Source organism: Schistocerca americana, chromosome 2, assembly GCF_021461395.2.
Source record: "Schistocerca americana isolate TAMUIC-IGC-003095 chromosome 2, iqSchAmer2.1, whole genome shotgun sequence".
Taxonomy (NCBI): domain Eukaryota; kingdom Metazoa; phylum Arthropoda; class Insecta; order Orthoptera; family Acrididae; genus Schistocerca; species Schistocerca americana.
In genome coordinates this window covers 536,875,327-536,886,440 of record NC_060120.1, presented here as the reverse complement: position 1 = coordinate 536,886,440, position 11,114 = coordinate 536,875,327, and the positions used below count along the sequence as shown (strand labels likewise).

General features: G+C 45.0%; 1 protein-coding gene across 1 annotated transcript; it reads right to left on the bottom strand.

Moving 5' to 3' along the window:
• Positions 1-3,576: 3,576 nt before the first annotated feature.
• On the bottom strand, positions 3,577-5,704 carry LOC124595946. Its single transcript, XM_047134868.1, has 8 exons — positions 5,683-5,704; positions 5,496-5,541; positions 5,173-5,390; positions 4,837-5,085; positions 4,623-4,746; positions 4,256-4,482; positions 3,920-4,168; positions 3,577-3,833 (listed from the first exon to the last, which is right to left on the bottom strand). The coding sequence occupies exons 2-8, from the start codon at positions 5,539-5,541 to the stop codon at positions 3,696-3,698; spliced, it is 1,251 nt and encodes a 416-aa protein (XP_046990824.1). The 5' UTR covers positions 5,683-5,704; the 3' UTR covers positions 3,577-3,695.
• Between the last annotated feature and the right edge of the window lie 5,410 nt (positions 5,705-11,114).

Sequence of the window (11,114 nt, the reverse complement as noted above, 5' to 3'; positions counted from 1 at the left end):
AGAACACATTGACACCGGTGTGTCAGACCCACCATACTTGCTCCGGACACTGCGAGAGGGCTGTACAAGCAATGATCACACGCACGGCACAGCGGACACACCAGGAACCGCGGTGTTGGCCGTCGAATGGCGCTAGCTGTGCAGCATTTGTGCACCGCCGCCGTCAGTGTCAGCCAGTTTGCCGTGGCATACGGAGCTCCATCGCAGTCTTTAACACTGGTAGCATGCCGCGACAGCGTGGACGTGAACCGTATTTGCAGTTGACGGACTTTGAGCGAGGGCGTATAGTGGGCATGCGGGAGGCCGGGTGGACGTACCGCCGAATTGCTCAACACGTGGGACGTGAGGTCTCCACAGTACATCGATGTTGTCGCCAGTGGTCGGCGGAAGGTGCACGTGCCCGTCGACCTGGGACCGGACCGCAGCGACGCACGGATGCACGCCAAGACCGTAGGATCCTACGCAGTGCCGTAGGGGACCGCACCGCCACTTCCCAGCAAATTAGGGACACTGTTGCTCCTGGGGTATCGGCGAGGACCATTCGCAACCGTCTCCATGAAGCTGGGCTACGGTCCCGCACACCGTTAGGCCGTCTTCCGCTCACGCCCCAACATCGTGCAGCCCGCCTCCAGTGGTGTCGCGACAGGCGTGAATGGAGGGACGAATGGAGACGTGTCGTCTTCAGCGATGAGAGTCGCTTCTGCCTTGGTGCCAATGATGGTCGTATGCGTGTTTGGCACCGTGCAGGTGAGCGCCACAATCAGGACTGCATACGACCGAGGCACACAGGGCCAACACCCGTCATCATGGTGTGGGGAGCGATCTCCTACACTGGCCGTACACCACTGGTGATCGTCGAGGGGACACTGAATAGTGCACGGTACATCCAAACCGTCATCGAACCCATCGTTCTACCATTCCTAGACCGGCAAGGGAACTTGCTGTTCCAACAGGACAATGCACGTCCGCATGTATCCCGTGCCACCTAACGTGCTCTAGAAGGTGTAAGTCAACTACCCTGGCCAGCAAGATCTCCGGATCTGTCCCCCATTGAGCATGTTTGGGACTGGATGAAGCGTCGTCTCACGTGGTGTGCACGTCCAGCACGAACGCTGGTCCAACTGAGGCGCCAGGTGGAAATGGCATGGCAAGCCGTTCCACAGGACTACATCCAGCATCTCTACGATCGTCTCCATGGGAGAATAGCAGCCTGCATTGCTGCGAAAGGTGGATATACACTGTACTAGTGCCGACATTGTGCATGCTCTGTTGCCTGTGTCTATGTGCCTGTGGTTCTGTCAGTGTGATCATGTGATGTATCTGACCCCAGGAATGTGTCAATAAAGTTTCCCCTTCCTGGGACAATGAATTCACGGTGTTCTTATTTCAATTTCCAGGAGTGTATAACTGGGAGGCAGCGTGACAGGCCCAACAGGGCTGCTCTTGACCACGTATAAATACTTTATCTGCATGGAGCTGTACAAGCCTTGTGTTTGCCACGCCACGCTGAACGATTCTCTTTCGACCGTCGTACGGGAAAAATCCCAACTTCGTCGCTACCTCGGAGATGCGTCCCATCGCTCGTACGCCGACTATAATAGCACGTTCAAACCCGCGTAAATATTGATAATCTGCCATTGTAGCAGCAATAACCGATCTAACAACTGTTCCAGACAGTTGTCTTATATAGGCGTTGCCGTCCGCAGCGCCGTGTTCTGCCTATTTACATCTCTTTGTGTCTGAATACGCATCCCTATACCGGTTCCTTTGGCGCTTCTGTTAAGTAAACAGTCAATATGTTACCAGCAGCGCGACGGGCCCAACAGGGCTGCTCTTGGCCACGTATAAATACTTTATCTGCATGGAGATGTACAAGTCTTGTGTTTGCCACGATATCTGGAGGCGGAAATATGTACCACAAAAATAAGAGCGGCGTTCAATAAGTAACGCAGCACATTTTTTTCTCGGCCGATATGGGTTGGAAAAAATGTGGAATTTGTTGTGGGACATCGTGGAATATTCCCGTTTCAGTCCTTACAGTATCATCAAGTTCCAATTGCTGGCGGTGCTATCGTAGCCTTCAAAATGGCTTCTGTAATGGAAGTGCGTTCCAAGCAGAGAGCAGTCATTGAATTTCTTTTGGCATAAAATCAGAAACTGGCAGATGGTCCTAGGCGCTTGAAGAATGTCTACAAGGACCTGGCAGTGAACAACAGCACGATGAGCCGTTGGGCGAGACGTCTGCGGTCATCGCAACAAGGTTACGCAAACCAATCCGATCTAACGCGTGCCGGCAGGCAGCACACAGCTGTGACTCCTGCAGAATTGAGATGTGAAGACACTCCCATTCTAGGGTGAACAGCGGATCACAATTGACCACCTCGTTGGTCAACGGAATGTCTCTGTTCTTGTGCTGACACATTCGTCCACCAGTTGGAGTACTCGAAAGTATGTGCCAATTGAGTTCCTCGCCACGTAACACAAGACTACAAAGAGCAACGTAGGACATACGTGCGCACCACAGGATTAATATGTGGATGATGAGGAGGTTACAGATGCAGCAGAACATTCGCTCCAATGTCCATCAGTCGAGTCGTATGCGGGTATACGGGCCCTCCCAGTAAGATGGCGTAATCCCATCGTGTTGAACTGAGATTATTTTAAAAAACAGTGTTTTGTAGCCGAAAAAGTGGGGAATAACAAGGTGTATTAGAATCCTGAACAAAACCAACCTGCTTTCAGAAAAAAAAAAAAATGTTGCATTGCTTGTTGAATGCTCCTCGTACTAAGGCCGCCATCTCAGAATCTGTCTCCATATCTCTAGAGTGATGTGATATTACAGTACCGACAACCTGATCTGCCGTTCTGCCATATTCCTCAAGTTTTGAACTACACAGGAGGACGGAAAGCTATTACTCCATAAGATAAACGAGATGTCTGGGCGTGCATTCCATTGAGAGCCAAATCATTTAGAAAACGTGTATTGCATAGAAGTAATCCGTAAAGAGTGCATAAAAATAAAAGCGAACTGTGTGTGCTTTAATGGATACCAGATATTCAAATTACTGTCATGTAAATGTGCATCTGGCCTTCTCTTCTACAGCAGCACTGACAGCCCGTTATCACGACGAAATATTAATAGTAATTTTTAGAGCAACAAACTTTTCTTAACTTCATCATCCTTCCAGTAGCATGCTCACAGCAGTAGGTGACTCGATCCAATTGCTGAACTTTCACGAGAAGCAAATGACGCAGTGATCCTGTCGTCGAATTGCTCATGTAGCTACTATGAGGCGCAAGGTTTTCAGAGATATGTTACTCACTCAGTTGCCTGTTTACTGGGAGTCAGCTACTCGACAGAACTGCATTTCTTTACAGCCACAAGGCTTCGAATTATGAGCTAGCCTGCACAACTTATTATGAGTCGGGGCCATTCCAAATAAATTTCAATTGAATTCATGAAAAAGATACAGACATCGCGTTTTCATAAAAAAAAGTAGTGGATGTGAAGATAAAACTGAAGCACTGGTTATGGTGAGTGATTGGTTTGATAGTAAATTTTAATTTAGTACGAAGTAACTTGCTGGACATTTTTTATTTACGTGCTCTCAAATAGAAGACAGATCTTCAGTATTACACAGCATTGGTCCATTAACAGGAGTGTTTTGTGGACAGAGGTACTGGTAGAATGGAGATTAATGCCTCGACCTGGTTGGCAGGCCGAAAAGTCCACGGATCAAGTCAATGAATGCGTCGACGTCGATGCCGGCGTCCCTCAGTTTCTGGAGCAGCTCCTGGTACTCTGGCAGCGAGTTCAGAGTTTCCACAATCGACTACAACAGATGAGCAGGACAAATTTTAGGTTCTAAGTATAATCCAGGATGGTCAGCTAACTATTGATCAACACATGATGACTCACCTGGAATTCGGGAGACCTAATCCTGTCATACAGTTCCTTGAAGTCAGGGCTGGTTTCCAGCTTCTCGTCGAACAGAGCCCGGAGTTCGTCCAGTGGCAAGATGGCGAGAATCTCGTCGACCATGGAACGGATGCTCCTGGTGCGTCTCAGCTTGGAAGGAGGGGTAAGCTGGGGCAGTCCCAGGAAGTCGTGTAGAGCGTTCACATATTTGTAGACATCGAGGCCGGACTCTTGCAGGTAGTTGAGGAACTGGAGGAGAAGAAGATAACAGTTGAACGTGTTTGTAATAAAGGTATATTGCAATGTCTACAACTGGCATAGGTATGGGATCCTTACATCAATGTACTCTGGGAGAGCGTCGATGGCCAGGACAATGCTCTTGAAGTCATCAGAGAGCACGTATTCAACGGCAGCCTGCACCTCAGGGTCATTGGCCAAGTGGTTAAGCACAATGTTCACAATTTCGTCGATGGGAATGAGGGCGAGGAAGTCGTTGAGGTCATCCTGGAGGTTGCGGTTGGCCTTCTTGGCAGTTACATGGAAACGAATCTTGTTGCTGGAGCCTAAGAGAGGATAAAGAGAGACTCTAAGTACTCTAGAAGCAAAATGGTGCAATCGTCTCTCAAATGTGACAATCTTCGAAAGTATGCCTGTGTAACACTCATGCTTTCATTTCGTGTGGTACATATAGTGAATTACTTACTTGTTGGTAGGCCGAAGAGACCGCGAATCAGATCAATGAATGCGTCGACGTCGATCCCGGCGTCCCTCAGTTTCTGGAGCAGCTCCTGGTACTCTGGCAGAGAGTTCAGAGTTTCCACGATCGACTACAACAGATGAACAGGACAAATAAACTTTAGGTACTAAGTATCCTCCAGGATGGTCAGCTAACTGTTGATCAACACATGATGACTCACCTGGAATTCGGGAGACCTAATCCTGTCATACAGTTCCTTGAAGTCAGGGCTGGTTTCCAGCTTCTCGTCGAACAGAGCCCGGAGTTCGTCCAGTGGCAAGATGGCGAGAATCTCGTCGACCATGGAACGGATGCTCCTGGTGCGTCTCAGCTTGGAAGGAGGGGTAAGCTGGGGCAGTCCCAGGAAGTCGTGTAGAATGTTCACGTATTTGTAGACATCGAGGCCGGACTCTTGCAGGTAGTTGAGGAACTGGAGGTGAAGAGGATAACAGTTTAACGTGTTGATAATAAACGTATATTGCAATGTCTACAACTGGCATAGGTCTGAGATCCTTACATCAATGTATTCTGGGAGAGCGTCAATGGCCAGGACAATGCTCTTGAAGTCATCAGAGAGCACGTATTGAGCGACAGCCTGCACCTCAGGGTCGTTGGCCAAGTGGTTAAGCACAATGTTCACAATTTCGTCGATGGGAATGAGGGCGAGGAAGTCGTCGAGGTCATCCTGCAGGTCGCGAGTGTGTGCATTCACACGGTGAACGGGAACAGCCTTTGCTGAAATTAATCAGCAATCCAGTGTGATTTATACATCTCATCAACGAATAATTGCTTTGTATCATACACTGAAGGTTAAAATTAACATTTGTCGAGGTGTGTTACCTGCTGTTATCCCTAGGATAGCGAATAGGATGAAGAGCGTCTTCATCTGTGAATTTAAAAAAAAGTAATGGTTTTTAGCTGGTCTGACTTTGTTGTCTAATTGCTTCATGGGGTACGAATAAGCGTATTACGATATCTGCATTCTGATGTAAGCTTTTGAATAGGATAGTCGCTGGCTGTGTCTTACCTCGAGCACGTCTCGCCGTTTTGCTTCCAGCTGTGTACTGCCTTCCCAGAGGCTCCGCTACTTATACTGCTTGCTTATCTCGATTTTGAAACATCTGACTGATATCATTCACTTATCAGCTATGTGAGTGGCTCGCAATTGATCCAATTATGGCACCTACCAGACTTGTTCGGTTAGATTTATCGTTTTTTATCCACATGTCTAGGTAAATGTCAAGTGAAATGAGTCACTGAACCTGAACTATCTCAAAGGATTCTTGTAGATGCCATCACGTAATCATTACGATAATGGCAGTCTTTCTATGCATGTAGCTTGAGCGAGACTGAGCTTCTAGCTTTCTCTCGTTTCTATTCTCATTAGCAAGGTGAGTGTTGGCTTGCAACTTAAAAATGTTTACAAAAAATAGTAATTATTAATGGTTTAAACTGGCCTACCAGTCACGTTTTTGTAAAACCGTGTATTTAAATGGTGTATATGTCGAGTTTAGTAGAGTTTTACTTCAACGTAGCTAACATCGAAGAACGTGTTTGAAATGTCTTACTTTTTTCAAAGTTAGCTCAAAGTCACTAACACTGTAGTATCTGCCTAGCTTCAACTTGCTGTTATTTAAGAGGAAATTAAGAAACGTAAGCCATAACGACAGGTAACAATGTGAACTGCGCTTCTATAAAATACAAGCAAATATTATCAGTGCGCGTCTTTGTATGATTCTAAGAACATTTTATCGGTGAATACAAACTTTGTCTTCACCTGACTGACATTCTTTCACACAGACCAGTTTGCGGAACAATTAACACAACAGGAAGGGTTTTTTCGTGGAAGTGAAAAACTTGAGATCTGGATGAAACATGAAGATTACTGATGCCATTCGTATAGAAAACAAACGAGAAATATGACAAGAATTAAGTTTCATGTAACTTTCCTACCTCGTGAATCATTCTCCAAGATGTGCTATATCCGTAAAACATTTAAGGAATGCTCAAGCGATGCCTGTCGACTTGAAAGACAAACTCAGTTTCATTTAAGACGATAGCGACTGATACGAATTTTTTTACACCTAAGAATATTTTGATCATACGTAGCAGTCCCAAAAAATACAACATGGACACTGGAAGTGTTGGTGTGGCGAAAATAATTGGGTCTGTCGATGTTATTCTTTAATCAGGATGTCCAGCTTTCCTGTTGCAAGACGTGCCGTAACATCCACCACCAAAGCTGAGTTCGTCATTAACGCATGATAGTGTTACAGCATTCGTCTTGAAGGAAATCAGTCAGAATCGCGGAAACAGAATAGATTTTTATCCCCACAGTGTGCGCAAACGTTACGGGTGAAACCTCAAACCTCTCTGAAGTCTCTCACGGAGCAACGGCATGTGAGACGGTTTATGGTGATGGATGGTGATGCGGCTCTGTTTAGTGTTATTTGCGAGAAGTAGACTATGTACCAACGTCGACCTTTCTTTTCATTTATAATGATGTCGAGAACAACACAAATGCAACACTACACTTTATTCGTGACAATCATCTTTGAGGACTTGGTTGTCGGCAGGACGTGAAACGTTTCCCTTTCTTCCTACACAGATACCCAGCATGTCAAATGAAACAAAGGCCGCCAGTCTCGGTGTTTCAGTATCTCTCAAAACCGTCCATGTAAAAGCGCAACAATGTTCATCTTTGATGAAACGACTGGGCAATGTAGTTACCACCCCTGCACGGAATACTCCACTACGTCTCCCTCACCGACACAAATTTCAGTTCACGCCTCAGCCCCTTGCCATTCCTTCTCGAAACTCACGTCACTTTCGCCAACGCTCTCCGATATTGGAATAGCATCACAGCAACTAGTGAAATGGGATTAATCCTGCCTCTGCCTCAGGTGTAGATGATATGTTAATCATATATGATTGGTATTCCTGAGATATTGAGTCTCACCTTTATCTATGCTAGTAATGTAGGCCAAAGCAATGAATTAAAATTCGTACCACAACCGGGATTCGAATCCAGGCCTACTGCCTACTATGCTGGATTAAGACCATTTCCCTCGTTGCGAAGGGGCTTTTCCAGTATTAGAGAGCGTTGGCAACACTGATGCGAGTTTAGAAGGAACAGAAAAGGGCTGGTGCGAGTTGGAATTTGTATCGGTGAGGAGACGTACTAAGGCAGTCAGTGCAGGGTGGTGTCTTCAGTGCCAGAGTGGCGTAACGGGTAGCGCATTTGCCTAGTAAGAGGGAGACCTGGGTCCAGATCCCTGATTTTGCTTCACTGCTTTGGTCTACATCATCATCATCATACGTGTAAGTACAGTGAACCATATTAAGAGATAAATTGTGTTCTGGGGGTGTGACGGAGTGGTGGAGGGAGTGGAGGGGTCGTTGGTAAGTAACTGCTTGACGGGAGGCAGGCCGACGAATTGCGGTCATGCACTTCCCTCTTCCCTACGTTTGCAAACTGAAGAGCGAGCAAGCGAGTCCCATTCTCTACATCCCACTACGCCACAAGGAGCAACTATAGGGTTTTTCACAAAGCTTCTACAGCTAGCTTTACCAGCCAACGCAGTGCGCAGACACGTTCTGGGAGTTTATTTTCCAGAATGTGCGTTAACAATAGATAGAATACAGATATTAGGTACTAGTAATACTAACGCAACTAATTCATATGAACAGAAACTATGTAAATGTCTGTACGCTGCTCTACACCGCTAGAGACGAAATTGTTTCTTAACTATCCTACATGGCAGCCCCAGCTTTCCTCTGGAAAAGACAACTTCCCCCACCACGAGTGATGTTTCCAGACTATACCTCTCCAGTATTTCCTGCCCAGTTACCTTATATGTATTGTATTGTACGTAACTGGGGACCTAGAAACGACGGAGAGGCTTCGCCCCCGCCGGAGCCCGCAGTGGTACACAATCCCACAACAGGCTACAGCAGTCCACTCACCCCACCGCCGCCCCGTGCGGTTCGGCCCCTAGTGGACACCCCCCCCCCCCCCCCCCCCCCCGCTTCCAGGGAAACATCTCACACCAGACGAGCGTAACCCCAATGTTTGTGTGGTAGAGTAATAGAGTAATTATGGTGTACGCGTACGTGGAGAAAGTGTTTGCGCAGCAATCGCCGCTATAGTGTAACTAAAGCGGAATAAGGGGAACCAGCCCGCATTCGCCGAGGCAGATGGAAAACCGTCTTAAAGACCATCCACAAACTGGCCGGCACACCGGACCTCGACACTAATCCGCCGAGCGGATTCGTGCCGGGGAGCGGCACGCTCTCCCGTCCGGAAAGCAGTGCGTTAGACCGCACGGCTAACCGGCTGGCGCTATCTTACATGGGTAGACAAAATAGCTTCTCTGAGTTTATGTTGATATGGTGGCGTCATTTTCAATTTACTGAATGAGTACTTCTTTGCAGTTGTTAAGTGAGCTTTTATGTAAAATACATTCCCGTAAACAATGGCGGAAAGTGCGTAATTCGTAATTGTGATGTTGTCAGTGACCTACGTAGTATTGGTGGGAAGGGATTGTATTGGTAAATGTGGCACCTTGCTGCAGTCTATCGTTGACAGCGCATAGTAAAGCAGTGTAACTGTGTTCCAGACACTTGGCGATGAATTAATGAATAATCAGAAAGTTACTGAACTTCTCTCATCATTAATTGAGTACTGGTAAAATCCATAAATCTCTTCCATTCAGGAATTGCTGGCACTTACACAGAGTGTCCGAGGAAGAAGATTCAGTATTTAGGGATACAACAAGAACGATCACTCGAAGCAAAAACGTCTAATAAACACAGGCTTTACAATGCTTGCCTTAAGGGCTATGACCACTTCTTCGTTTTGGACACTCTGAAGCAAATCTCTTCCGCTGCAATATCTTTACTTTCTACATTTGGAGAGGTGGTAATACGCACCAAAACAAGAAAAAATGTCCATTAGACATGGAATCTAAAGTACATACGAGTCATGTTCATTTCGTTACTGTTACTCTTCTATTGAGCAAGTACTCATAACTTTTAAGATATGCATTATAGTGCTCTTATTTACTGCACTTTTTTTTTCTTTTTGTGGTCTATTTTTGATATGTGTGGTGAACTGAAAGTAATGTAGAATACGAAAGAAATCGTGTAAAGCGAGCGACACATGACTGCGTGACCTCATTAATAATTAATATTGTTTCCTTCTTTTGTCCAGTGAACAAAGATTAACTCTTGCTCTCTTAAGATTACCTCTGGCTTAGACGGATGTTAATTTTGATAGTCTTATTAAAATACAGGCCTGTTAACAATAACTGTATCAATTATGTACTTAAGCACTTACAGAATACAGTAGTATATTTGTCAATTACAAAACACTTTTATTTGAAATATAATGCCCTCACCTGAGATACTTAAGTAGCTTTAGTTCTCTAGTGTTGGCCGCCATTGCTAACGGCCTAATTAATTTTGTCAATTACGGCTCTTCAAGCCTACTTACTTATAAAAAAGTTCATTCAGTCTTCATCCAATGTTAAAGTTAAATGCTTAACAACAATCCTTTTGTGTGTAAAAACAGTAGTCGCACCGAACATAGGCTTCCGATTAAGTTCAGCTTTATTTTAGTTTATAGGTCCGTCTTGATCATATAATTCTTCTTCTTTTTTTTCTTTTTTCTTTTTTTTACTATGACTGGTTTCGGCTACTGCGATCTTCAGATCTGTTACAAAAACAAAAACAGTGTGTAACCAACTAAGTTAGTTTTCTGACGCCAAATCTATAAAAGTCCTGCTGCTACATAAGATGTTTACATGATTAACAGCCATGTATACCAGCCATACATACCATAAAATATTCTGATGTAATATCAACGTCAAACTAAACATGTAAGTAAGTGCTGGTGATTATCAGAATACGTCTGGTATTTATGCCAGGGAACATAGGCCAGCAGAGGTCAATACAGCTAGGCTACATGATTAACCAGTATCGCAATTGTAATGGTTAAAATGTGGTATGCGTAGTCATTAATTAAAATTACTTCACATAGCAAAACGAGCGCCTGACCATAAAACATGTACTGACGTACTCCACGTGGAATTGGATCCATACTTAAAATCCACATAAAAAGTTCGAATATTAATAATGTGAAGCTTCTTGCCTGGCAAGGTAAAACATACATTAGTATAAAAGCCAGTATAAAAAGTATAAGATTAAAAACACCTACAAAATAAAATCTTCCAGCCTAACAGATCAATTACCGTAAACGTAATTGTAAGATAATTAACGAAATAGTGACTATTAACTAAAAATTAAAAAATCGATGTTCGATAATACATCCGGATTGTGGTCTCAATGGCGGCACGTCGTAGCTTCTCTATATGACGTTCTTGTTTTCCTGCGGCGCTCGACGCTGCTCAAACCAGTAGGTTTATGAATACATCAAAATAAGCATTTAGGTTAAACTCA